The sequence below is a fragment of the Fringilla coelebs genome (genome assembly GCF_963513975.1).
Source record: "Fringilla coelebs genome assembly, chromosome: 2".
NCBI lineage: Eukaryota > Metazoa > Chordata > Aves > Passeriformes > Fringillidae > Fringilla > Fringilla coelebs.
In genome coordinates, this window is record NC_140029.1 from 89,351,146 (window position 1) to 89,377,804 (window position 26,659).

The window sequence follows — 26,659 nt, forward strand, 5'->3', positions numbered from 1 at the left end:
TTCTGCATCTTCCCCAGGCAAATAATGGCCAAGAGGAGGACACGGGCCCAGCTGGTTATATGACCTTACTAATGCTATTTGCATGAATCTAATAAAGTTTGATACTGATTTTAACATTTGCTTTTGCCAAATTTTAGGTGGCTTTAGTTTTTATTTCCTTACCATAGGTCAAAGAACATTCTCTTTTGAGTAATTCACATATGAGAACTGAAAATCTGGAAAGCAAGGTCTTGTCCACAGGGAAAATAACTTACATCCTTTTTCCTCCAATGCTAAGACTGCCTTTCTCATTATGCTTTAAATGTTTAATCAAATTAAATTGAAGCAAGTGCCCACATAAGTACTGGCACAAGTTTAAGCATCTTGGTTTTAAATCGCACCCCAGGTTAAGATGCAATTTAAACAAGGCCTGTGTTACTCCAGACTTGTCAAATCTCATGGGCTGAGCATGAGATTCACACATTTCTTCAGCACCACCACCTCCTGTACTCACCCACAGACCAGGTCACTCCACTAGTGGAATACAAGAGATGGACCCACAGAGTGCCAAAGAGGCTCTGCTTTAATGCTATGACTTAGAGCATACCTCCTACACAGCCCCACTCTGAAAAGTATTGGAGAGCCTTCTCCAAACTAGCAGGTCCTGCTGATAACACAAGCTCCTCTCTGCATGATTTCAGCCTTTTGCCTAAGTGCATACTAGCAGTCTCCTCCCAAGAAGTTCTGGGGATGGTATCTATGTGTCCCTTCTTGTTCCCTTTTTTCTCCACATAATTAATCCCTAGTGTTACCCCACCCTCTTAATCTGATCCAGCTGGCATAGACCTGCAGCACACAGGATTTACACTTATTTCACTCACTGAAGGTCAAAGGATTTATGATAGCAAAACAAAGAAAGAGACTGATGGATCAATCCCAATTGATCAAGCAGAAGGGACAATCACTTTAACTGAAAACCTTCCGGAAAATGTTACAGAACTGAATTTACAATGCATCCTGAAATAGACTGAAGTAAAAGAAAAGAAGTTAGGAAGGAGAATAAGAGCAAACTGGCTTTCATACACTGCCAGTGTTAGGACTGGCTTTTAGAAGCATTTTTAAATGTGTGTCTGCCTGGGAAAAGCATAATTGCATTTGGAGGCTGAGAGTTAGACAACTTTCCATTAGCAGTTTATCCCAAGGCAGTACCACAGACAAGTGTCACCAGAAAGTGGTTTTTGCATGTCTCACTGAAAGACATGAGCTGTTGGGGTGCCTGTCAAGGAAATACATTTTCAAAACTTACATGATACAGGACCAAAGTTTCATTTTCAGTGGTGACAACTCTAGCAACAACAAAAAAAAATTCCTTTAAACTATACTGCTGGAAAAAAATCCAACTGCTAACTCCTGTATTTCTTAGCTCATCTCAGCCCAGCTTCTTCCAGACTCAGTTCTTCAGGGCAAAGATGCTTGGCACTGACAATTGCACAGTTTCATATGCAGTGTGGTGCAAAGAAATAACAAGGGAGTCAGACATGTTTTTTCTAGACTCTACTGCTGATGGGTAAAGGAAGTAAAATGAGGATATTATTTATGCTAACAATACAGAACTATTGTTAAATATGCTTCTGACTTCTTTTCATTATTCAGTGAAGCTTTTAAATTCAAAGTAGTAGAGGAAAACTGTTACATACAACATTTAATGAAAGGGTGATGAGACCAGAAGTTGCCAGGCAACTGTCTCCCATCCTCAAAGAATCTGCTGCAAAATCAAAATGTATGCCTCTGACTTTTAATGTAATGTTCTTAATAAACATGTGTGGTAAAGTCTGGCTCAATCAATATTAATTACTTGCCTCTGCAGTTTGTCTGCCAATGACATTTAATCAACCTCCTTTGATAATATAACTTTTTACCCACTGCGTTTCAGACACCTGTTGCCTTATTCCAGTTGGCCATAGAATAGGTAACATTCTTCTAGAAATGGAGAACAGTGTTTGTCAGATTACCTTATTTTAGCAGTGAGTGAATTTGTGGTTTTTTGATGTGAGAGAAAACTTTCTCATAAGAGTCAGAGTCATAGAAAGATTTAGGCTGGAAAGGACCCTTGAAGATCTAGCCCAATTCCCTGCTCCAAGCAAGCTAAAGAGTTCCTAAAGTCTTTGCATGTTATTCTTTAAAATGTCTTTTAAACTCTTATTTTTTAAGTTAGAGTCTAAACTGTCCTTAAACTAGTCTTCAAACTCTTAAAATATTTCAAAATTCTTTAAAAGTTGCTAAGAAAACAAATGCCAATGCATTCAGGAGAGTGCCATAGGTTAGTAGCTTGGCTTCCTAAAACGTCTAAGTTCGTAGCCATTGAATTTGAGAACAGATGGGTTTCCTGTGCTTCTCAGAAACCCATATACTAACACAGGCACCTACTTCCAGAGGTTTGTTCTTGAAAATCTTGGTGTGGTGGTGTAATAAAGAGCAAAATTATTCCAGCACAGCAATTAAAGTCAAGTGAAAAACAACCTCAAAGCAAAGGTACTGTGTCAATAACCTCAAAACACTGCAAGTTCAGAAAAAAGGAAAAAAGAGAAGCAACTTTCCTCATATTGGTTTGATTCCATATGAAGAAAGTTGTCTATATAAAGGCAGTTCAGAATGACTTCAATGACAACCTGGAAGGGCAGCAATAGATATTTGTAGTAAACAGTATTGGTTTGGTCTGCCATGTGAGTAAAAATCCAAAGATAAGATAAGATAAGGTATGTGCCTTTTAATATCTGCCTTTATTGACTCTGAAATGATTATACAGTTTGAGGCTCTGGAGCCTACAAAATACTTACTCTGCTTTTTCTGTATAATAAGCCTTCTCTAGATTAGGTTTGTGTCAAGGATCCTATTTAGGACAAGCAGTGATTCCTTCATCCATCTGTGGGCTACTCTTCCTAGGATTTACCATCAGGTATAAGAAACAGTTTGCATGCCTTGGAGCCATTGTCTCAGGCTTTGCAGGCATCAATGAAGGGGTCTCTTTTGGTTTTAGCCTTTTTTAATAGGGAAAAAAAGGAAGGAAACAAGCTTTTAATGTTGACAAATACAAATTTCATCCCTGCTAATGGAGAGGTAGGCTACCAGAGGCAGAGGCAGCAGACTGTGACAGTATTGCAAATTGTAGGCTGAGACTGGAGTCATAAGAGCTTGTGACTCGCAGTAAGAATACTGTCTCCATCTCCAGCTTGCCAGGAACTTGCCCTGTCTCCTTTCAAAAAAGAGCCTTCCTGCCTGCTGTGACCTCTATCTCATTTGCTTTCACATTACCTCAGCACAGTGAGTTCCAATCTGTGATCTGCAGCCCCCCAAGGAAAGGCACAGTGATACTTTTAAGACTTACAGAAGCAAAAGCTAGGCAAGCCTAGCCAGTAGGCTTAAAGTTACTAAACCAAGATGCATGTCACCACTGGAAAAGTTAATAAGAATTCCTACTGGAAAAGTCAAAGAGTTCATGTGCTGAAATCTAATGACTTGTTTAACTTTGGGTTAGAAAATTTCACTAAGACGAAAAGACCAGCTGAGTTAATAAAGCCAGCTACAGTGTACCTGTGCATAGTAAGTGTGTCTCAATCTAATTTAATTTTCGACAGAATTGAGAGGCCATTAAATCTCTTCCTGAAGAAAAATTGCAAGGTCCCAAAACAGCAACCTTTTTCAGCAACAATACATCACTGGTGTGGCAAGCCTGAAACCACCTAGGAAAACATGTGCCACATGTGAACAGTTTTTATTCCCTTTCCCTGGCTGCAATCTTGCCTGTGGAGTGTCTTGATTTTTGTATAGTATAGCATTTGCATGCTACCATGACCAAAAAACCTTCCTGGAACAGATTCAGCATTGAAGGTAATTACAGCTGTGCTACAATCATAGTGCAGTTTCCTCAGAGGAAAGCCGGTGACAAGAGAGGCACCTTGCTGGCACCTGTTTTAATACAGCGAAGAGCTTCTCTTCAGTTGAAATACATCTGACAAAAATTTGTCAGGAGGCAAGCTGGACCGGCCAACCAAAAATAGCATCACCACAGTGGTGTATTCTAGAATTGAAGCTTCTATGACCCTTTACTGAAAGTTTCTCAATACTCTTTGAAGTTCTTTTGCTGGTGTGGAAGACAATTTAGATGATGATGATGATGATGAAAGAAGCGTGGTGACATCTAGACACTTCATGAGTCCTGTAACTTTAAATCTGAGAACAGCTGAGGCAGCTCTTATTTCTTTGATCATTTGGCTATGGTCAGGCAATTTTAATTTCATCACATCATCGTGGAGCCTTTGACACAACTGAACACAGAAGAGATGTTTACTTATCTACAGTATCTTTATGGGTGGGATGATATATTTTTTCCCCACAATGATCCGTTGGTTATTTTCAGGGAGGAGCAACTCCATTATGTAATTACTCGCTCTTTAGGGCACTAGCACATAGGTCTCCATCCCACCCATGTGCTTTCAATTTAACTGGTACTCATGCTCTTAAGGGAAGATAAGATGTTCATGTGGGACACCAAACGCCAGTGCATTGATTACAGAACCTGTTTATCAAACCCAGGTTCTGCTGTCTGCTCATTCTCTGAACTGCCTGACCACATTAAGGTCTTGCATGAAAACAGTTCTGGTCAAAACAGATGGTGCTAGATGAGTGATAATGATACTCTAGTCCAACATTTCACCTAGCTGGTTTGGAACACTTCTCTCTACTACCACTCACTAACAGTACCAATAACTACAAAAAGGACAGGAGTGAAAAATCAGATTGTGCGTCTTAAGAGTTCAGAATTCATGGCTAAAGCCACATAACCAATAAAACAAATGTTAGCTCTCATGTTATTTTTGCATTACATTGCATAGAATCCATTGTAAATGGAAGTGACTTTTTAAAAATTTTTTCAAGGTAAAGGGCTTTATATTGTGAGCTGTGGTTTTGTATGGTGTGTCAAGTGTACTTCTAGTGTTTACAGAGAAGCTGGAAATTAGTCTGATGGTGATGGGCAATAGTTGCTCTGTTTGTATAAGTTCCTTTAAAGATGGATCAGGTGGAATCCCACACAGGGATGGGGTAATTATGCCTTGATGGTGATAATCAAACCTGCCTGGAGAAAAGAAGCTGCAGGAGATGGGAGCCTGAAAGTCATGTGAGGAGCTGGCAATATTCAGGTCAAGCAAAGAGAAGCCAGAAACTAGGCCTTGGAAACAATGGAAATAACCTTTTGAGAAATAAATCATGGGAATATTTTTCTGCAGATCTGCCTCTGAGATAGTGAGAATCACAGTTCAAAGCATAGGTTCATCCTTGGAGGAGACAACAGGCAACAAAGATGTAAAGCCTTTTCTTTCTAATTGCTTGCCTGCGAACTCACCAGTATTTTAGTTGGTATTATAATAGAAGTTGTTTTGTTTGGGTTTTCTGTTTGTTTGGTTGGTTGGGTTTTAATATTATTATTATTTTAAATAGCCTGTTAGTCTTCTTGGAGGACCATGCAATAGGCAGGGTAATCTCCAAGCTCCAGCTGACTTGTGCTGCTTTTGTGTTGACATGAGGAAGTTCAGTGAACCTTGTCCACTCATTCAACAGCTATAAAAGAGTGAAGCAGCTTTCTGAAGCTGCCAGGCAACAGGGCTGTCACCACCCAGTGCCTGAGCGGCCGTGGTGATGAATGTCATGGCTGTACAGCATCTTCAGTTCACAATGTGCTCTTTTCTGCCCTTCAGGTCACAACACTGAGTGCACTGGCCAAGACTGTTACTTGGGTCTCTGGCAGCGACTCCTTCCTAGACTGCCTAGCTGGTGGCTCATGCAATCTCGCCTTCCCTATAGCTATTAATTTACACTTCACTCGTTCTCATCTCACTGGTTTGTATTCCCTCTTCTCACACTTCTGAGTAAAGCATACCTGGATATGCATAACAATTTTTTTCCCTTGTCTCCCAAATTGACACAAATTAACTAATTTTCAATTAACAGGATTTCATCAGCAAATATCTCTCCACCAGTCCACAGATCAACAGCAGCAGGTCATGTCAGGATACAACCCTGAAGCCACAGCTGTTCCCATTTCCAGGTAGTTGTTGACTTTCCTAAGCATATTTCCCTTATTTCTATACAGATCCTGTTCACTCAGGGGAGCTAATCCCCTCTGCCTGATACTTAACTGAGAGCAGTGAAGTGTACACTGCTACTCTACTCCAGCTTCAGAGGTGATGGCACTCCTCTGAGTTAGCTCCTAAAGGACATGCATGAACAACAGTTGTGGGAAGACGTGCACAGAAGAGCTTTTCTGATGGCTGTTTTTCACACGACCTTTGGATGCTACAAAAAGCTGACTGGCTGAGACTCTTCCAAGCAAGACTATCTGAGTAAGAGATCGTCAAGTCTGACTAAGTGATCATTGAGTCTGACTCAGTGAGCTGCCCAGGTTTAATGAGATAGGAGTGCTGTGCTGGACTTGCTTGCAGGTTGAAGGCTGTGTGCCCCATAGCACTATTTCCTTCGTGACCAGGACTATCTGTCAGACCAAGAAGTGGTGGAACAGAAAACAACCATCAGCTGATACTGAAATCTGGGACCGCTGAGTCTGGTGGAACACAACCTCACCTTGCTAGAACCTGAAGGCATGCAAATGTTGTGTGGTCAGTGATACAGAAGTTGCTGACAGGTCACAGGTACTTGATCTAGTATATTACCTAAAAATTTATCAGTGTAGAGTTTCAACTATGCCTGGACTTTAATAGGACAGCAACAGCATTAAAAAAAAAAAAAAAAAAGATCTAATTTTTTTGGCTTAATCAAATTGTATTCACATAGCTTTGGCAACTGCTGTGGTCATAATTAAACTTTCCATGGAATATGAGGTGCAGAACTCAGAACTCTTGCTCCTGAACAAAATCATCACATAATTTCCAAAGCTGTCAAGTGGTTTTGGAGCCACAGTAGTTGTAGTTAGTGGCTATTCATTGGTAGCCTTTGGGATACTAATGCCACTTAGGCCACTGGCATTACATGCCCATCTTAGTCTTGTTTGAAAGTAGACTTTAGGAAAGCTGAGCAGATCAAGTGCCGTGCACACTGGGAAACTCAAAGAAAGCTTGAAACTGATAGCAATGCTTTGAAGTATGTGTGGAAATGAGCAAGAGTATGGAATAGGCAGGAAAACAATTATGTCCTCCTCCTCACTGTGAATAAAAGACCGACAACAATAGCAGCCTGGAAAGGAGACTAAGAAAGTCATTGGTAAGCTTTAATAATGCTATGATCCAAGCAGGAATATAAGTTGGGAAAAATAAGCTCCACAAAGCAGCTACCAGCTGAGAACTAAGCCTTTCCAAACTTTTAATATGTAATAAATATGGCACAATTTGGCAGCAGTGGAGTTCATGTGATTCCTGAAATAACATACATCCAAGTTAAAAATGAAGTCACTATGAAAAAGGACCCTTTTAAAAGCAAAGACTGGTGAAAGCACATCTCCCAAGAAAATGTAGTAGCTAAAAAAAATGTTTAATTTACAATTCATTCAACAATATATAGAGAGAAAGTCATATTGAGAAGCCCAGTGTGCAGCATTCTCCAGCACAAATGGCTTGGAACTTAAGTACTCACATGTACTCATGGGAGTATGACTGGATTATGCAAATACTAGTCACATAGACAAAAATTGGAAATTGTGGATAAAAGGAAAATTTCAAGATAGCCCCACAAGCTGGGAGTGAGATAATCACAACATTAAAGATAAATATTGGATTGCTCAGTATGTTGTATTGTAGACATACATAAACTGATACAGAAAATCTATAGGAATAGATATTACATAAAATAATGAAAAAAAATCAAAACATAAAATCATGAGGACCTTTTGTGCCTCAGCTAAAAATTCAAGCTCAGAATTCTAATGAACAAACAATTCTAAATTATCACACAAAAGCAAAGATTTAGGCGGGAAAGGACCTTTGGTTCTCTACTCCAATCCCCTGCTCAGAACAAGGCTGACTTCAAAGCCCGGCTGGGGTGGCTTAGGACCTTGTCTATTAAAAGCAAAAGGCAAGAGGAAAGCATTGTTCCTCATCACAATCTGTTCACAGCTGATGCAATTATATTTGAAAGCAAATTAGTGATTAATAACTTTTTATAATGTCATTTTACAAACTGCCAAGAAGCAGTGCCACTATGCCTGATAAGTGAATTTGTTCATGATTGGATTTGAGAGGTCCTTTTTGAAGTTTCAGTGGTATCTGAAACCAGTTCAGGTAGCTAGGCTGTTTGTGCAGTATGAGGAGTCTTAAAGAAATGTGAGAGCAAGCAAATTCTGTACTCCTGACACCTTCAAAGTGGCCATCATTGGCTCTCTAATGTATGTTAAAAGGTGGAAATCTACCACTAGTACTGTAACACACCTCTCTATGCCCACCTGGTGTTGCTGTGGCAGAACTTCAAAGCCAAAAAAGAATTATCAAGGAATATGTTAGAGGAGGGGGGTGGTGGGTGGTAAGGTAGATAAAAGGGGGTTGTAGGAACTACGGTCTGCCTCTTTAAAAGCCTAGTTTCCAATAGTAGCCTGAAGTGAATGAAACCCTTTCTAAATAGCTACTACAAAGCAAGCTAGCACAAACCTTTTAACAAACAAAACTCTACAGACACTTTACTTAAAGTACAGAGACTTTCACTCAAAGACTACCCTGAAGCTTAGGTAAGATGCTGGCCAATGTGGTGCAGAAGTTCTGAACTACAGAAGCGCAGCCCAAAACTGAGTGGTGTTCTCAGGCTGAGCATTGTCTGCCCTGGATACAGCCACGGTCTGACCATGAAACAACCACACCTGGCAAGCCACTTCATCCTCTGTCATTGGCTGCAAGTGAGGAGAAAACAAAGGTGTAGTTCTGCCTCCACAGACTTAGCCAGCCTCTTGTGGGCTATGCCTCGGGGGCCTTGTCCATATAAAGCATGAAAATTCCCCACAGCAAATTCCTCCTCTGTGCGATAAGTATATTGACACAAATCCAGCTCACTGATGGGAGATCTCCGGCATCTGAGGTTAGGTACAAGTAGCAGTGTTACATGAAGTACACCCTTCAGCTCTGTGTGCAACACAGCTCAGACGTTTCCAGCCTGTTACTAATCAACCTAGTCAGATTATTCAGTACTAATCTTGGCCCTTTTTTGTCAAAAAATGTTCTGAATTAATTTCCGTTCTTTTTTGAATATACTTAATTCTTCATTTTGAAGGAATGCTTTCAGAAACACCTGTTCAAAGTTCTCACTACAAGAGAATCAGCCATTGTTCCGTTTTTGCTTGTGGCAATTTGTCGGACTTCCACCTAACAGTAACTGGGAAATGATGTAACTAGACAAATCTCCTCAAAAGACTTGCTCATGAGAAGTCAATGGATCTATTCTTCATCCTCTGTTGTTTTATCAGACATCCATATACTAATCTGTTAGTTTTGATTTCTCTCAGGCCATGTTCCCCATAATTTTCAACAATTCTCAGTTACAATTACATTGTGAATATACATATTTTAAAAAGCAAATAGCACAAGCAGAAGGATTTGCCAACTCCTCACACTGCTCTGAACTTACTGTGCAACACTCAGATGTTCTGTAATAAAGGTTTTATTTTCTATCAGATTTTGGTTTCAGAACACACTTTTCAGTTGTTTTGTTCAATCTCTTCAAGAAGCAAACTTTATCCTGAACATGCCTGGAGCCTAGAATTGGGGTAAAATTACCACACAGAGAGTTGAGACAACAAAAGGAACAATGGGCAAAACATGATCTACATGTATGTCTCACTAGGGCACCTGTTTTGAGCAGGGTGTAATAATACTACTAATAATAACCAAAACAGCTTTACTAATGAAACAAATGCAGTTATGCCAGTACAGGAGAACCTCACTGTCTGGCTCTACTTCACCCAGCAATGCTGCCGGGAAGTAGGAGGAGGCTGGGGTGGATTTAAACCAGCCACAGCACATTACAGAGGAAAGTTACGGAAATTAGTAAGGAACAGGCTCTATCCAGGTCTACTTTAGAGCAGGAAGGGTGAGGACTCTCCACTGGAAGCTTGGGACTTGCTACAAACACAAGAGCACGGATGAGGAACTGAAACTGTGCATTAACATACGAGCTGACTACCACAGCATAGTCCCTAAATTCCCTTTTCTTTGTGCCTTCCTTCCACCACTCCCACAGCACCGCTGCTACAGAGGAAACCACCTTCACTGATGTAGGTTGTGACACCAGAGGGACTACCCCACTATGCTTCATACGAAATAGCTGTACTTGCACAAAAATAGCTGAGAGTTCAGCTGTCTTTTGGGTTCCATTGTTGCAGCGGTTTCAGGAGTACATTTTGAAGCACTTCCATCAACTCAATTTTACAGCCACAAAACAATTCTTCTCTCATTGTCAGCTGTGTGGACCAAACACCACAGCTTGGTATGAAGACCGAGAATCTTGCAGCCCACCCACGTAGGCAGATTGCTGCCCCGTGAGTTAACAGTTATTTCTTCAGTCAACTGAAGCTGAATTAAAAAACCTATTATGTGTTTCTAATTTCTTGAGAGACTGAGACAGAAATACTTTTGTTCTACCTATTTTCCTGGGGAAAAAAATGAAATTTATGTGCAGCATAACAGAATGAAAAACTGGGGGATTATTTATTTTTTCATTTTTCTTCATTGCATTATTACTTCATGTAAGCAATGTATTTCAAGGATATGCTTAATCATACTGGAAGTCAATAGGCATCAGTCCTTAAAAAGCTGGCTAGGGGTGACCCTGCACAGGTGAAGGGAGAGAGACTTATAAAGCCTAAAATGTCCAGGAGGGGGTGGAGCCTCAGAAGCTCAGTTTCCGGAGGCAGGGTGAAATTTCAACATGGATTATATTTTTCCATCATTTAGTACTGCCAGTGGCTCCCCTTCCTTGAATGTGGGTACTCACCCCTACTTCCGGAGGGTCGGGAAGCCAGCCCAGTTCACCCTGTGCAGTGCTTGTGTCAAGTAGATCCACTGAAAACCAGAAGAGAGGGAAAAAATAAATCGGTGACCCAGCTCATATAGCCCACAGAATGGTTTCATCCTTGTTTTGTCAAAGAAGGTAAAGCCTGCATTTCCTCTCTTCCCCCCGCCCCATCCTTTGAAACCTTTCACGTTCAAAAAGCATGACTAGAGGAGGGACAGAAATATACGAGACAGGGCAGTTAGCCAGGAGTTACAAGTTCTTGCTAATATATGAGACCCCCTCCTATACACATCCAAAAAAACTCAACCCTGACAAATTTTATCACTTCCTAAAACTGTCCCAAAAAGGAGGAAGGAGGCTGAAGCCTATTCAAATGGGTAGCGGGCATGAGCAGCTGAACACATCTTTCCTTGAAATAGGAAGGCAGCAAACTAAATGGCTGAAGAGGAAGGCAATCAAATAAATTACCAACACAAAAGATCAATCAGTGTCGCCTGGAGGGACTATTCAGTACTTGAAACACAGTGGGAAAGTACAGAGGTAGTGTGAAGTTGTAGAAGGGACTTTCTATTGTCACGGTACCCAAAAGCCCGGAGATGCATCACTTGTGCAAATTGATGAGCCCCCTACTTCTAACTCAAACTGTCCACCAGCAGACGATGGCCTAGAAATCGTTTAACCCTCTCCCAACCTGACTTTTTTGGCCGGAACATCAAGAGAGAGTAATGGCTCCGGCCACAGCAAGGACACCTCCTGCAGAATTGCACTGCTGCTATAAACCTCGCTCCTGGAGTCGTGTGACAAAGGAGAAAATCATTGGTATGTTCATTTTTAGCCCTCAAAGGAATTTGAAAACGCGATCACAGTTTGGCCTAAAGTCTTGATCTGAAGACACGTTTAAAAATGTGTCACTTTGTAGGCAAACACTGAGACAGCAGAGGAGTTGGCATAAGACACACTGTGGGATGTGCAGCTTCGTGCCTGCCTTTGGGTCTGCCGGTGCTGCCAGAACAGACTACTGGTTTCTGTGCACCTATCAAAGTCCCAGCTTGGGAACATAGGAAACTGGAAAAATTCTTTGGATTCCCTTTTAGATTCCTGTGGGTGTATTCAGAGGGGTCGTTTCTGAACATCTCAGAAAAGAATCTGGGGGTGAAAGGTAGGAGTGGGGAGATTTTTAAATGGCATTTAAATAACCAGGTTTCCTCCCCCTCATCTGACTGTTTTACAAATACTCCCTGCCAACTATAAGTAATAGTGTAAAGTGCAGATCAGCAAGAGTCCTGTGGAATGAGGAAGCAGGCTGTGGGCCCAGAATCAGAGATAAGAGGGATTGCGCTGCTGTTCTCACCTCTGAAACACCCTTTCAGGATTGGGAGAAGGGAAAAGCAGGAATCCAGGTTTTGCAAGTTAGAAGTGCTCACAGTATGGTCATATGGCAAAACCTTCCTAGCCACAGACTCCCTGTCCAGACAAGGCTCCTCATTCACTTCCCCTCTACTCTCAATCTCTTTATTTGAGATAATATTCTTTTGTGGTTAGCTCCAAAAGCTCGGAGGGTGAGGTAGCCTGTCCTGCCAGAACCATCACCCAGATAACATCTGTGCCATCCCATCCTCTTCAGGGGTGAAGCAGCAATGTGGAGTCAACAGCATGGCAAGCTCCAGCAGAGCAAGGGGAAAGGAACTTGGAAGTGGCCAGGACAGGAACCTGGCAGAGCCCTTGTGCAATGCTCTGCACTGCAAGCAATGGCAGCTCCTTCAGCTGCTGAGTGCCCACTGGAGGGACAAAGCCCGTTGCCAAGAAGTACTTCTCAAAGTAAATCCCACGGCAGGGATCCTTCACAGAAAGGATGATTGAGTCAGTAAGACTACAGAAGCAGAGGAATAAAGTCCTCAGGGACTACTAACTCTCTGGTCCACAGCTTTGCTGCTAGGAGTCTCACGTGGCTGTCCAGCCACAGGGGAGGAGGTGTCCCCAAAAAGAAGAAAGGCTTCAGATAAGAGAGGACGCCTGGAAAATGAGCTGTTTCCCTGACAGACAAGTTAAGGAAGAGTGGATCACAGACACAGCCCAAATGAGATGGCTGAGATAGGGGAGAAGCGGGCAGACAGGTCCCTGACTGTTACTGCCTACTACTGGTCACACGCTTCTGGAAACCGAAGGCTGCGCGGTGCCACCCGGTGTTACTTCTCACCCAGGCTGGCCTTCTCCACTACGTCTGCCAGCTGCATCCATCACGCAGCTGGATCCTTAGTGGAAACGTGCTTGTCAAGGACCTTTAGAAGATCACTGAGCACTCGCAGAACCAGACCTGAGCCCATGGCCGAACTGCCAGTTATGACAAAGTCCCCTCAAATCCAGAGCCTTGAGAAGTGAAGGAGGACTGTCCTTGGGTTGGAAAAGCCCCAACACCTCTTGCTGTACAAAACAGAAGTCCCTAGCAGGAACTGACTGCAGGAGGAGGTAGGAAACAGAGCCGAGATTTACACCTCCCTCACCTCTCTAGTAAAAGTTACCATTCTCCCACGTTTCATAACCACTGTGCAACTACCAAGATGGAAGGGGAAAAAAAATCACTACATTTAATAAAAGGGAGTAAGTGGTACAGGGAAGGGAAACATGGAAGCCTAAAGAGGTGGAAGAGGAAATTTTAAAGCCCAGCTCCGTCTTCCAGGAGTAGGGTAGATAAAAGACTCCGATAAAATGACTGTCCGCTTGCTCATAAGGGTTAACTCCTAGGAGGGCTTCCTGAGGAAACTGCGGGGGTGTTGCCACAGGAGGGGAGAAACTTTCTGAGTTTGTGTTTAAACTTGTTATCTGCAAGGCCCGCGTTTGAGGGGAACAGGGGCAGAATTCTCTTGGATCACTGGATATGCCGAGGCATTTGCGTTTCAACGAGGACGAGGTGAAGGAGGGCGAGAACATACCCGGGTTCGTTCACTGAGCCGCCGAGATTCGGATGGGATTTGCCAGGCAGTGGTCCCCCCGCTGCCGGCTGCCCTTCCCTGACCCCCCAGTCCCTCGGAGGTGTCCCCGGAGCCCCAGACTCGTGGGCCAGGTCCCGTTCCCTGCCCCTCAGCGAGGTCGCTCTCGCTGCGCGCCCCAGCCCAGCCCTCCAGGCAGAGGGACCGGCGGCGGGTCCCACGCTTACCTTCTTTGCCGTGCGCCTCGGGAGGAAGGAGAGCCCAGAGGAGAAGGAGCCCGAGGGAGAGCTCCATCCCGCCGCTGCAGGTGCTCAGCCCCAGGCTGGCCGGAGAGGGGGCCCGGCTCGCAGCCCCCGCCGGCTCCGGCCTCCGTGCCCGGGCAGCTGCGGGCAGCGCATGGGCCTCTCCCGCAGCCTCCCGAGCGCGGCGCGCACGTTGCACAAGCGCCCGCCTGGCCCACGGTGGTGATGAAAGATCAAGGCGAGTGGGTGGAGAAGCCTTACTGCCTTTACCTGTTCTAAGGGGCTGGTCACAGACTTCCCATCTGGCAGGCAAATAAACCCACCTTAAAGGCAGCCACCTCTTTCCTGGGAGCCTCCCTCCACCTTTGCTCCACTCCCGTAAGAGGCTCCCGATTGCCACCTCCTGGGCAGCCCTCGCCATCCTTCCCGGTCTCGCCGGCCCCGGCCGTGGCTTTAAACTGAAATTTTAGGAAGAAATTCTTCAGGGTGGTGCAGTACTCGAACAGGTTGCCCAGGGAGGCTGTTGCTATTCCGTCCCTGGAAGTGTTCAAGGCCAGGTTGGATGGGACCCTGGAGCAATCTGGTCTAGGTGGAAGGTCTGGTTCCAACCCCCATAGCAGGGCAGTTGGAATTAGATGTCTTCCACGTCTCTTCCAAGCCAAGCCATTCTGTGATTCTGTGATCTGTGATAATGGGGCTAAAACCACTGAGCCATCCTCACTGATATATTTAGGAAATCCATCTGTACACAAGGACCGTGGTACGTTTCATTCCCAAGTATGTCACAGAGCAGCAGCAATACCACTTTGTCTGGCAGAATTACTGTTTTTCATTTAGTATGCTCCTCTGCATTGATGGGCAGTGCCTGCTTTTCAGCAAAAAAGAAATCATGGGAGAGGAAACAAACTAGAAGGATCCTTTCTCTGTGTAAGAAGACCTCATGGGACTTTTCATTTTATTCCTGAGGGACACAAATATACCTTTGTTATGTCTCTTCTGGCATTCATCAAAGATATTACTCCCACCCATACACAGCTATTACATCCCTCCCCGTAAAATGCAGATGGTATTATTGCACTTACACTTGCTGTACAGCTGCATTCCTCCTGCTCCCTTCCTCCTCCTCCCCAAGGAAGGATAAAGAAAGGACCTTGTCAGGTTGTCTTGAGAGGCTGGGGGATCTCCAGCCTTGGAGATGTTCCAGATTTTCCAGGACACAGTCATGAACAACATAACCACCTCTGGAGTCAGCCCTGCTCTGAGCAGCATTTGGGACTGTGGACTCTCTGAGGGCCCTTGCATCTAATCTTTCAGTGAATCCTGTGGTTCTCAAACCATACATCTTGAGAAAGCAAGATCTATTCCAAGATGTCTGAACATAGGCAAGAGAAATTTCAGAACAAATGGTTACAATACCAAGCTTTAAATTTTACGTAGCACATGAAGTAAAATATAGGTGCAAATAATTCAAATGTAAATGGCATTCAGAGTAGTTGTACCTTAAATTTGTCACAGTTTAATCCTGTCTAAAATTCTCTTTATCAGTCCACAGTACTAAGTCACAAAACTTTTATGCCTATGTTTCCCCCACAATTGAATGACTCCCATTGCAGGAGTTGTATGAGATTTTTTTGGTCTACAACCCATACCTTGAGTTGGTGCTGGGGAATGTGTCCATTTAGGGCTTCATTTGTACAGTTCCGTGCCTTCAGTCTGTGAGGCAGCAGTGGGGCAGACAGACCCACAGCTAACTTCTCTGTGATGGGATGACATAGGCAAGGCCTAAATAGACATGAAATGGGGAAGAACCATTTGCAACTGGAGGATAAGGCTCTAGGGCAGGCCAGGAGCTCATGTTCTTCTTCAGGAGAAAGAAAAATCAGTGTCGAGGCCTGACATTTGGCTCTTCAGGGCTAACAGAGTTTGCATCTGTAAAATCCCAGAAGTGACAAGTTCTGGAGTGAAGAGCCTTGAGATACTCTGTCTCCATTTCACTGGTGAGCAGATACTCAGAACATTTGATCTAAGGAGTAGGCAGGAAGCAATTTATTAGGGCTTACTGGAGAATATGGCCTAAAAAAAATTACCTTCTTTTCCTTCCCCTTGTAGTGTGGGCAGATGGGGATCAGCAATTGGGTTTTTCCAGATAATGGTGGTCGGAAATCGTATTTATTGCTTTGTGTTTTTTTCAGATTGGAGATCACCTAGTGTAGCTCACAGTCAGAATATGTACAATGACAGTGAAACAAAATACAGTCTAATGTTTCAGCAGGGTCAGGATCTGAAGAAAATCTATAAACAAGTGGGAGCACACAGAAGTAAAAACACAAAATGCATAGAACTTTGCTGATACCTGTAAAAGCCCTTTCCCATGTGTCCTCTGCACCAAAATGCAGATCCAAAGGGAAAAAGAAGGAATATACAAGGAGGCTGTAGCCAGAAGAGTGAGTACCACACGTGCAATTTAATATTCAGTATTTCATTGACCTTGTTATTCTGTGTGTGCATCACAAGCTTGGATTTTGTCTTTGGAAATTGTTCGGCAAAATTAATTCTCTGACTGTAAAAAAAACAAAAACACTACTAACAAACAACTAAAACAAACAAATCCCAAACAAACAACAAATAAGCAAAACTGAAAGAACTTAATTAAAAAAATCTTTTTATGTCTTGTTTACAATCATATTCTATGATTCTGTGATTTACATCTCCACAGCCTCTCACTCTCATGGCTTCCCAGTGAGCATCTCATCTCTGGCATGCATCTTGGTGTTAAGAAGGTGACTCTGTCTTTTCAGCTCACTCTCAGCATGTCTTTGGGCTGATTCTCATCCTCTCTTTCTTGGCCCTCCGAGTATTTCTGAATTGCAGGGCACATTTTTTCCTTCCATTTCCCAGAATCTTGTTTTGAGTATCACTGTGATTAGGTATCCAGCTGGAAAATATCACCACACAACACACCTGGGCTTTCCTCCTACAGCTATGTGGGCTTGTGGTGAGGGAAGTGAGGAGGAAGGCTGTGCACCAGGTCTTGTTTTGATGTGCTGTTGGGAAAGTCAAAGGGCACTCCCAAGGCTGAGTTGGGACGTGCTTCTTTTGAACTGCAGTTCAGACAGAACTGTCTCATATGGTTCTTACAAATTGTTTACTGTGTTTGCTGCTCCTCATATTTTAGCACGAGTTTCACCATTGTGCTGTTAAATGTCCTTACAGAGGATGAATGAAACCGAACCTAGAAATAATCTCTGGAGTTTCTCACTTGATTTCACTTACCTAATTATCAAAGCATCCCTTTGGTACTGATCACTTGAATCTGTGCATCCTGAACTGGCTTTCAGTAAGGTATCATAGTAATATAGATGTGTAGGTCTTCCAGAGGCCTCAAATCCATTTTGCAACAAGCCCACTTCAGTCTGAAGGAGGAACTTGCTCTTGTTCTGTGGTCTCTGATTCACTCCTTTTATCCACTATTTCTACAACTCTAGGAATAATCTATGACAGCTCTGTAGAGCCCAAGATACGCTCTGTATGAATATCTTATTCCCTGTAGAAAATTTGTGCTTTCTGTTCCTTATTCTCACCTGCATGACCACAGTTAAATATTCTAGTGTTTTCATGTTTATCTTAGAAGGTTTTCTGGCTCTACTCTACCAGCAATTATCTTAGAATATTTCAAACAGCTGACTTCAGACTGTTTTTCTGCAGAAAACAGACTCCTACCATTTAGTGGTTTAAGCTGTTAAATTAGTTTTGTATATGAACATTTTGCATTCAGAAACTCAGATTTTGTTTTAAATAGATATTTTAAACTCCTATGAAGAAGCAGAAGTAGCTCCTCTGGATCACAAACCAGCCACCCCTGTGTTAGAGACCTGAGGACCTGCCTGCACAAGCAGTCAAGCTGGTTATCTTTCTCCCTTGAGAAGAAGAACAAGGGCAAGGGAATGAATGAAGCTGATAGAGACAAGGTGTAGATCTGAGTTTTCATACACAGAAGAAGCAGGGGACACTCCCTTTTTCTTCCTCACATATGAGAGATAAACACCCCTGGAGACGTACAAGCTTTGCCTGAAAGCCCTGAGCAACCTGACACAGTTTTGGTGTTAACCCTGCAGTGAGCAGGTATTTGGATGAAAGTTCTCCAGTCATGCCTCCCCACATCAATCTTTTGCTCGTTCAGTTCATCACTGGTAGATGAGCAATCACATCTTCTTGCATCAGGAATGTAGACAGTTCCTTACTTGGGCTGCAGTCAAAACAGGAGGGTTGCTTCCCAAATATATCTTCCACCTGACAGAGATGTCATACACTACATGCACTAGAAGAAGCCCAGTATTCCACAATAAAAGTCCACTTACTTGATCATCAGCAACACACTAATAGGTGTTTCTCTACGTGCTGATGCTGATGCCCTGGCTGGACACCTGATGTGGCAGGGAAGCATGTTTGCACTGCTGCCTGAACTGGAGGCTTGCTGGCTTTTGTCTCTGGATAAGCTTATCCTGCCATGCTCTGCCATGCTCATATTTGGCTTGCAAAGCAGGGCTCAGTTAAATTATTACACCATCCTGCAAATGAGGGGGAGGATCTTGCTTTTCCATAGAAACTACCGGAGATAATTCTCTTGCTAGCCCAGCTCTGCTCCCCCTCGTGGTCCAGCGGCTGTGGAGCCCCAGATGTCCCGGCTGCCTATGCTGAGGTGTGACATTTTGTACAGACAAGAGGAAACCAATGAAAACCAAGTCATAATAGAATCTGATTCATTCTCCTAATCATAAAACTTCCCTAAGTGGCACAAATCTGGGTCACAAGAGTTAGTTACTTTCTATTATACTATTGCAGCACATTATATACTTAGAAATCCAAAAAGTGCAGTTCTACACTTAACATTTCTCTTTGACAGCGCATACTTCCTGGGCACCTTTGAAGATATTTATTCATCTTGTTGGCATTAAGATTTCCCTAAAGCATTCAGTTTCTCCTTGAGCATTACTAACACAACAGAATATGTGTGATAAACATAAAATCTGACTCAGAAAAATTTGATTTCTAGTAGAGAAATGCTGATGACTTATTTCTAGTAGAGAAATGCTGATGACTTATTCCACTACATTATAGAAAAGTAAGATTTTAATATTTTTAGTAGCTGAATCAAAGCTCAAAATATAGCAATAGTAACCTCTGCATGGCAAACACATACCTCTATGTAATTTGCAATTTCTTCATATTTTCTAGCTGTTCTTCCCCACACCTGGGTTAATTATTTTCAAGCATGGAAATATGTTACTGATGCTGAAAAGACTTTACTAAAATGCAATAAAAAGCCATACTACTAGTCACTTAGATAGTGTGATTTAAAATTTATTTTTTCTGCTCTTATGGGTGAATGTGGGAGTTAATAAATCTTTTATTTTTGGGGGGTTTACAACAAATATTTTAAAGCTTTAATGTCTGTTTCTAACATGTTTTTCAAGATATTTTTATGGTCCTCCTCTTAACAAATTACAGTTGCCTCCACAATCTAAACACAAGAAGCTTGCCCATATTTGTTGCTATTGTAGCTCGATCCTGATGTTGAAGAGTTGCTGTGCAGTGCAGAAATTAAATAGTTTCCACTGTTCACTGTGTTAGCAAGCAGCATTCTCCCTGAGAGGTTTCAAGGTGGACAGCATGAGAAGGTATTTGAAGCAGACACCTTGCAGGTGGAAAGAGGGCATTGAACGTGTTAACATCTTCCCCACTCACTGCCAACTCTATTCTCAGTTCAGCCTCCCACTTGATTTTTTGAAACTTGAACTCATTAATTAAATCAAAACATGAAAACTGAAATGAATGCTGAGAGCAACTGTACAGCAAAACCACAAGGAAACACTACACAGATTTTAGGAGACTTGATTTTCAGCAGTGACTAGGCTAGAGGCCATATGCTGCTGAGCCATCAGGTCTTCCCTCAACTTTACATGCCAATTTGTAGAACCAGACAGTCTCACATCTTTACACACCAATTTGTAAAACCAGACTGTCTCATATTCTTGCACTTAAGCAGGTAAAGCCAAATGTATACACTGGGTGGGTATCGACCTTCCCATTCTCACTTTTTCCTGAACTTGCTTGGAAGACAACTGAGCACAATAGGATCTTTAGAGCCAAGAGCTTTAGGTTAGGGATACAGTGCTGGAATTATTAATAACACCTTCAGTCAGCTTTTTGATGTGGAGCTACTTGTAGGGCAAGGTGAAACTAATTCTGAAACCAACCAGCTGGCAGGAGCTTCACCTCATTCTTCAGCTCCACTTTGGTCTCCTGATTAGTTTTTGTCCTATGTTCCTGGTTGCTTCCTGAAACAATCCATTAAAGGAGACTTAAGGCTCGTGCAACAGGCGAGATGGTAAATGAAAAGCTTGTAGAAATGTTTAATTCTGTGTAGAAATGGCAGATTATTTAAGTAATTTCATTCCCATTAGCTTGTTTACGGGGGTGTGGAGTATATTTGTTTTATATCATATAGGAACCTATCAGATTTTATATGCTGAATACATAATTTCATATAATAGTTAAAAACAATCTCAAGAAGGACTCATCTCTCTTCTGTTGTAAATCTTCTACCTATAAATATCTGCAAGAGAAACTCCTATAGCATTCTAGCCTTTATAATAGAAAAATATGTAAATAGTAAAGTAATAACAGTAAATATTTCTCCTTTGGTATGTTCATAATAAACATCAAAAACAGAGGCCTTTTCTTAATAAAGAAAATCTTTGACAACTTTTCACCCTCATGATATTAACATCTATGTTCTAGGTTTGCTACTGAGCCCACATCAATTTCATTTTACAACTCCATTATTGTAAATAGCTGTATTAATTTCACCTTCCTGCTTCAGATCAAAGGATAAAAAACATCTATTTGGGTAAATATAGGATTATTTGCAGGTTTTCTAAGCGTTTAAGGAATGTGGAAGGAAGGAAGGAAGGAAGGAAGGAAGGAAGGAAGGAAGGAAGGAAGGAAGGAAGGAAGGAAGGAAGGAAGGAAGGAAGGAAGGAAGGAAGGAAGGAAGGAAGGAAGGAAGGAAGGAAGGAAGGAAGGAAGGAAGGAAGGAAGGAAGGAAGGAAGGAAGGAAGGAAGGAAGGAAGGAAGGAAGGAAGGAAGGAAGGAAGGAAGGAAGGAAGGAAGGAAGGAAGGAAGGAAGGAAGGAAGGAAGGAAGGAAGGAAGGAAGGAAGGAAGGAAGGAAGGAAGGAAGGAAGGAAGGAAGGAAGGAAGGAAGGAAGGAAGGAAGGAAGGAAGGAAGGAAGGAAGGAAGGAAGGAAGGAAGGAAGGAAGGAAGGAAGGAAGAAAGGAAGGAAGAAAGAAAGAAAGAAAGAAAGAAAGAAAGAAAGAAAGAAAGAAAGAAAGAAAGAAAGAAAGAAAGAAAGAAAGAAAGAAAGAAAGAAAGAAAGAAAGAAAGAAAGAAAGAAAGAAAGAAAGAAAGAAAGAAAGAAAGAAAGAAAGAAAGGCTGGTGGACTCACTTTCCATGTAAGCCAAAACAGACAGAATGTGATAACATGACTTTGTCAAGGGAAGATACACTGAAATTTCTTCCTAGCTCTTAAAACTGGACTTTTGACAATTTTTCAACTTTCCTTACCCATAATAGAACCAAATCCTCTAAATAAACTTTTTGTATCTATACTCCTAGGAAAATAAGTATTTTCTTTTAATGCAAGTTCATTTATTTCTTTTAGGAGATTGATTATTTATAGGAACAACTTTTAGGAAATGTCTTACCTCAATTTCAGCAAAGCATAATAGTGTACAAAAAAACCCCAAAACGAAACAAAAAACCGCCAACCAAACAAAAACAAACAAGCAAAAACACCAAAGCATTTTTCTCTGGTTTCTCTCTGTACTGAAAGGGAGGTTTCACTTGTATCCTCCCAGTATCACTTGTACTGGTGGTAGCTCTCAAGGAAGCACCTTGAAGTATCTCCTTGAGTGGAGGAACCTTTCAGTGGCATGTACCATTCAAGGTGCTGAACCTTGAATATCCTGAATGCTGCCCAAAGTCTGGGCCATCATCCTCCAAACTCTCTTAATTTTTGAGAACGTGGACAGCTGATCACTGATGTGATCTTACAGGTTGAACTCTTACAGGCTGGGCTCTGGTGCTCCACCACTGATAAGATCTGGGTTCTCACACAGTGCTTGCTCAGGGCCGCCTTTACAAAATTAATTGCAAGGGTGAATACTCTGTTTTTATGTCTGTGTAAACCATGAAGTGATTCTTAGTGATGTCCTAATTGGTTTCACTGGAAAACTTCATGACATCTATGTTTGCCAGATCTCAGGTCTCTGCCAATTTGGGAATGCAAGCATTCCTCTCCCAAGAAAGGACAAGACCGTTTGTGAAATGCAGGTACCCAGCTGTACTCATTCACTGGGGAGTCTTGAATCCCTACCCAACCCAAAAAACTACAACACCCATGGAAAGATCTTTTCCATACCCTTCTTCAGTTGGAGGTGGAATGTGCATTTGTCAAAATCTGCACTGCCTGACTGGATCCTGCTGTTCCCTATGAAGCTCTGAAAATAACTTAGAAATTACCCTTTAGAAAATATTATTCTGTGCTCATGCCTACATCAGGGATGGTGCTGCTTTACTTGAGCACTCTCCAGCTCTCAGCACACTGTGCTGAGTCAACAGGACAGAAACAGCCACTTGTTGAGTGGAAAAGGGACCTCAGGCAGGTCCAGTCAATTAAAAGATAACATTTTAGAAAGGAAATGGGTGTGATATCTCTGATACATTGCTGCTGCTCTTACCTCATATTCTCGACATATCTATACAGTGCTCAACAGAGCTGGCATGGGGTGGGGGGAAAAGATGCTGTGAATGGGTGTGGGAATACTGATGGGGCTAGTCTTGGACTAGTGGGTGTGGGAATACGCTTGACTTTGGGATATCTCCTCACTCTGTTCATCTGCAAGAACATTGGGTAGAGATAGTGTCTTCTCAGAAAGCCTCCACTGCTTGTTGTACTTCCCACATGTATCTCAGGCTGGGAGTCTAACCTGGCTGCTGTTTCAGTCATGTCATCCCTTCCAGAGGCATCATCTCTATCCTTGGAGTGAGGAGAGGTCTGCCCAGGTGCCTCTGTTCTGCAGTGGTTGATGAGGAACATCCTGGTTCAGGGGACAGCTCTGCTATCTTCCCACAGCAGGTCACAGTTATCTCTCTGCTATCCCATGCCCACAACTGCCAGAAATATGTGAGAGCCTCTACCAAGGCTTTGAACAGGGTTATAAACCTCAGTGTCTTTCTGTCCTTCAGTTTTATTGCTGGCATTTGGACGTATCAGTACCTCCTAGAAAGCAGGTTAGAAACCTCTGATGCAAAGTCCTGCTAATCTCAGGAAGGACCTCTGGCCACCTCAAGTCCAGCCAACTGCTTGCAGGAGGATTAACTTCAAAGCTTGATTTGACTTGACAGGATTTAGAAATGATGCTTCCTATTTCTCCTGCACTCATTACAGTTACTTAATAGTATTTGATTCAAAGTACTTCTATAATGTAATTCTGAAGTACTTGTCTCATTGAGACCCTCCTCTTCTCACTTTTGGAAGAGCTGGCAGGCGATTAAAATGTTCACTGCAACTTTGATAATTTTAAATAATGCAGCTAAGTGTTTGCCCACAGAGTAATTAGGTATTCATTGACTTGAGAGCCAATATTCTGTGTTAATGTTTTAGGCAGGCTGGACTCTGAACTTGAAGACAGCTTTAAATGTCAGTTTTAAATTCCACATTTCTCTTTTGTCAGAAGGCTCCAAGTTAACTTCCTTAGTTACAGTGCCAATTGCTTACATTTGTCAAATCCACTTACCATAATTTTTAATGATTGTAGCCCAGAGAAAGCAAATACCACTGTGCTCTCTCAATCCGCCCAGAGAGAGAGTCGAGGGCAGCTGGGTTGCAGAAATTCCTTTGGATTAGACAGAGGAACAGAAGCAAACAGTTTCATTTTTTCTCAACTATTTTCTATGTAATAGGTGGGTTCTGAATCATGGGGTCTCTGTGGCCTTTAAAGAGACACGGGGGAGGGAAGTATTAAATAAAATAATTAAGTTGGTTCTTTCCCCCCCTCTTCCAAAACTGATCTTCTCTAATTTGTCTGAATCATCCCATTCCTCCTACACAGAGGAAACTAATAAAATAGCACTGCTTTGCACCTTTCAGACTCTTATGTCTGCTGCAGCCCAGCCTGTGCTGTAACTCTCACTGGTTATGCTGAAGAAATTGCAGTAACTGTGGCAGCAGTGTTATTACTTTTACAATTACAGATCTCAACACTCGCCAGGCATTCATATTTGTATGATGCAGTCTTTGCTGGTGAAAGTCACATGATAAAATAAGTATCTTAGCCTTTGTGTTACCATAGGAACCATCCAAACCTAAAGCATCTCCCTGTAAAAGGAAATATGTTTTGTTTCCTGCAAAACAGGCATAGCAAAGTCATACTCTTGTTAGACTGTTGGCATTTTAACTTTCAATTTCTAGAATAATTCAAGGTTAGATGAGTTTACACTAACGATCTTTCCATTTGTCATGGGATGCCAGAGTGCAGCCTTCTACTGAATTTGGATAAAACCACAGCTATTTTACCTTTCTTTCTCACCATGGACTTTCTTCTTCTGACCTTCCTTTAAGCCCCAACAGATTTATTGTGCTGCTAAACTTACTAAAATCTAAAATTTGTACTGACTACCCAATTTCTACTGTGATCTTGATAGAAGAATAACAAAACCAATACTTTAATATTGGTTTATTAGCTTTAAAAATTTTTGTGTTGATCTTTTGATTGTTCTGGGATGACTATGAATGTAAGCCTGAATATGTTTGTGATCAGAGAAGCGAGACAAGTGATTGATCAAAGCTCTTCATCCTCACAACTCACTGAAGCATTTTCCTTTAGATCAAGTGTTATGTTGTGGATTTTTTTGAGCAGAGATATCTTTTTCTCATCAATGTACTGATGCATGTAGAATTCTGCCTGGATATTGCCTTAGTGAAGTCTATGGTGATCTGGTTATGGGGCTGTTTCCCAACAGGCATGTGTTTGTTCTTCTAAAATTTACCACACACACACACATCACAACTCTGATAGTATCCCAGTTCACCTATTTTCTTCCTCCTCAGCATTTTCCTGAGGATCCCTCTGATTTCCTTGTTCCTCAGGCTGTAAATGAGGGGATACATTAAAGGAGTAACGTTGGTGTAGACCAGAGACACCACCTTATCCCGAGCCGGTGAGTAACTGGCCTTGGGCTGAACGTAGACGAAGGTGGCACAGCCGTAGTGCAGTAAGGTGATGGCCAGGTGCGAAATGCAGGTGGAAAAGGCCTTGCCCCTTCCCGCAGGGGAGGCGACGCCTAACAAAGCCACGGCGATGCAGAGGTAGGAGGCCAGGATCAGGAGGAAGGGGAGCAGCAGGAGGAGCGCGCAGGCCGCCAGCAGGGCCAGCTCGGCGGCGTAGCCCCGCGCGCAGGCCAGGCGCAGCACGGCGGGCACGTCGCAGAAGAAGTGGTCGATGCGGCGGGGCTGGCAGAAGGGCAGGCGGAACACGGCCGCCGTCAGGCCCAGGGCCACAGCGAAGGCTCCGAGGGCGCAGGCCAGCGCCAGGCGGAGGCACAGCCGCTCGCCCATGAGGGCCGCGTAGCGCAGGGGCTGGCAGACGGCCACGTAGCGGTCGTAGGCCATGGCTGCCAGCAGGAAGCACTCGGCCCCGCCGAGGGCCACGAAGAGGTGCATCTGGGCGGCACAGCCCGGCACGGAGATGGGGCTGCCGCCCGCTGCCAGGCCCAGCAGCGCCTTGGGCACGATGACTAAAGTGTAGCACAGCTCCACGGCGGAGAGCTGGCCGAGGAAGAAAAGCATGGGGGGACGTGAGGGCGCCATCAGCACCGCCGTGAAGATCATCGTATTCCCTGCCAGTGTGACCAAATGAACGATGAGAAAGGTGAGGAAGAGCAGGACACGCAGATGGAGCAGCTCAGAGAAGCCGAGCAGGAGGAACTCCATGGTTGCGCCGCTGCTCACGTTGTCCCTCTCCGTGCAGCCTTCACACGGCATCTGCGGGGAGAAACAGAAGGGAAACAGCTGAATTCGATGCCTGGCAATCAATTCCAGATAGGAAATAATGCTGCATCACTGTAGAACCAGTGTAGCAAAGCTTATTGGGTAGGGAGAAAGGCGATTTCATTGGAAAAAACACCCAGACTTCAAACCTGATTTCACTCAGCCGCATTCAGCACAATCTCAGACCCACAGTCTCACAACCACCAAGGTTCTTGTGCCCAATCAATCAGCCTGGGAGTCTTTGTCACAACATTGGTGATGAAGACTGTCAATCATTGGGTCTTCATCACTTCTTCTGAGCTGTTCTGAGATTTGTGACCACATGCAGGTTTTTAACACGCGCCCTTTAGGAATTGACACTGATTAGTCTGACTGAGCTGTCCTGCTTTTGAGAGTCT

The 26,659-nt window shown here is 43.0% G+C and overlaps 2 protein-coding genes across 2 annotated transcripts in view; both read right to left on the reverse strand.

The window, feature by feature from the left end:
* EPHA1 (EPH receptor A1) overlaps positions 1-14,201 on the reverse strand; it is a gene marked incomplete at both ends in the record, with an annotated part of 32,854 nt that extends 18,653 nt beyond the window's left edge. The window contains 2 exons of the mRNA XM_084225422.1: positions 10,960-11,027; positions 14,135-14,201. Coding sequence (XP_084081548.1) covers positions 10,960-11,027; positions 14,135-14,201 — 135 coding nt within the window. The remainder of the gene's footprint in view (positions 1-10,959; positions 11,028-14,134) is intronic.
* An 8,778-nt stretch (positions 14,202-22,979) lies between these two features.
* On the reverse strand, positions 22,980-26,255 carry LOC311150986 (olfactory receptor 10AC1-like; the record flags this gene model as incomplete). Its single annotated transcript, XM_084201047.1, is given in 3 exon segments — positions 22,980-23,108; positions 25,262-25,304; positions 25,306-26,255. Coding segments are annotated over 3 exon segments (1,122 nt in total).
* Between the last annotated feature and the right edge of the window lie 404 nt (positions 26,256-26,659).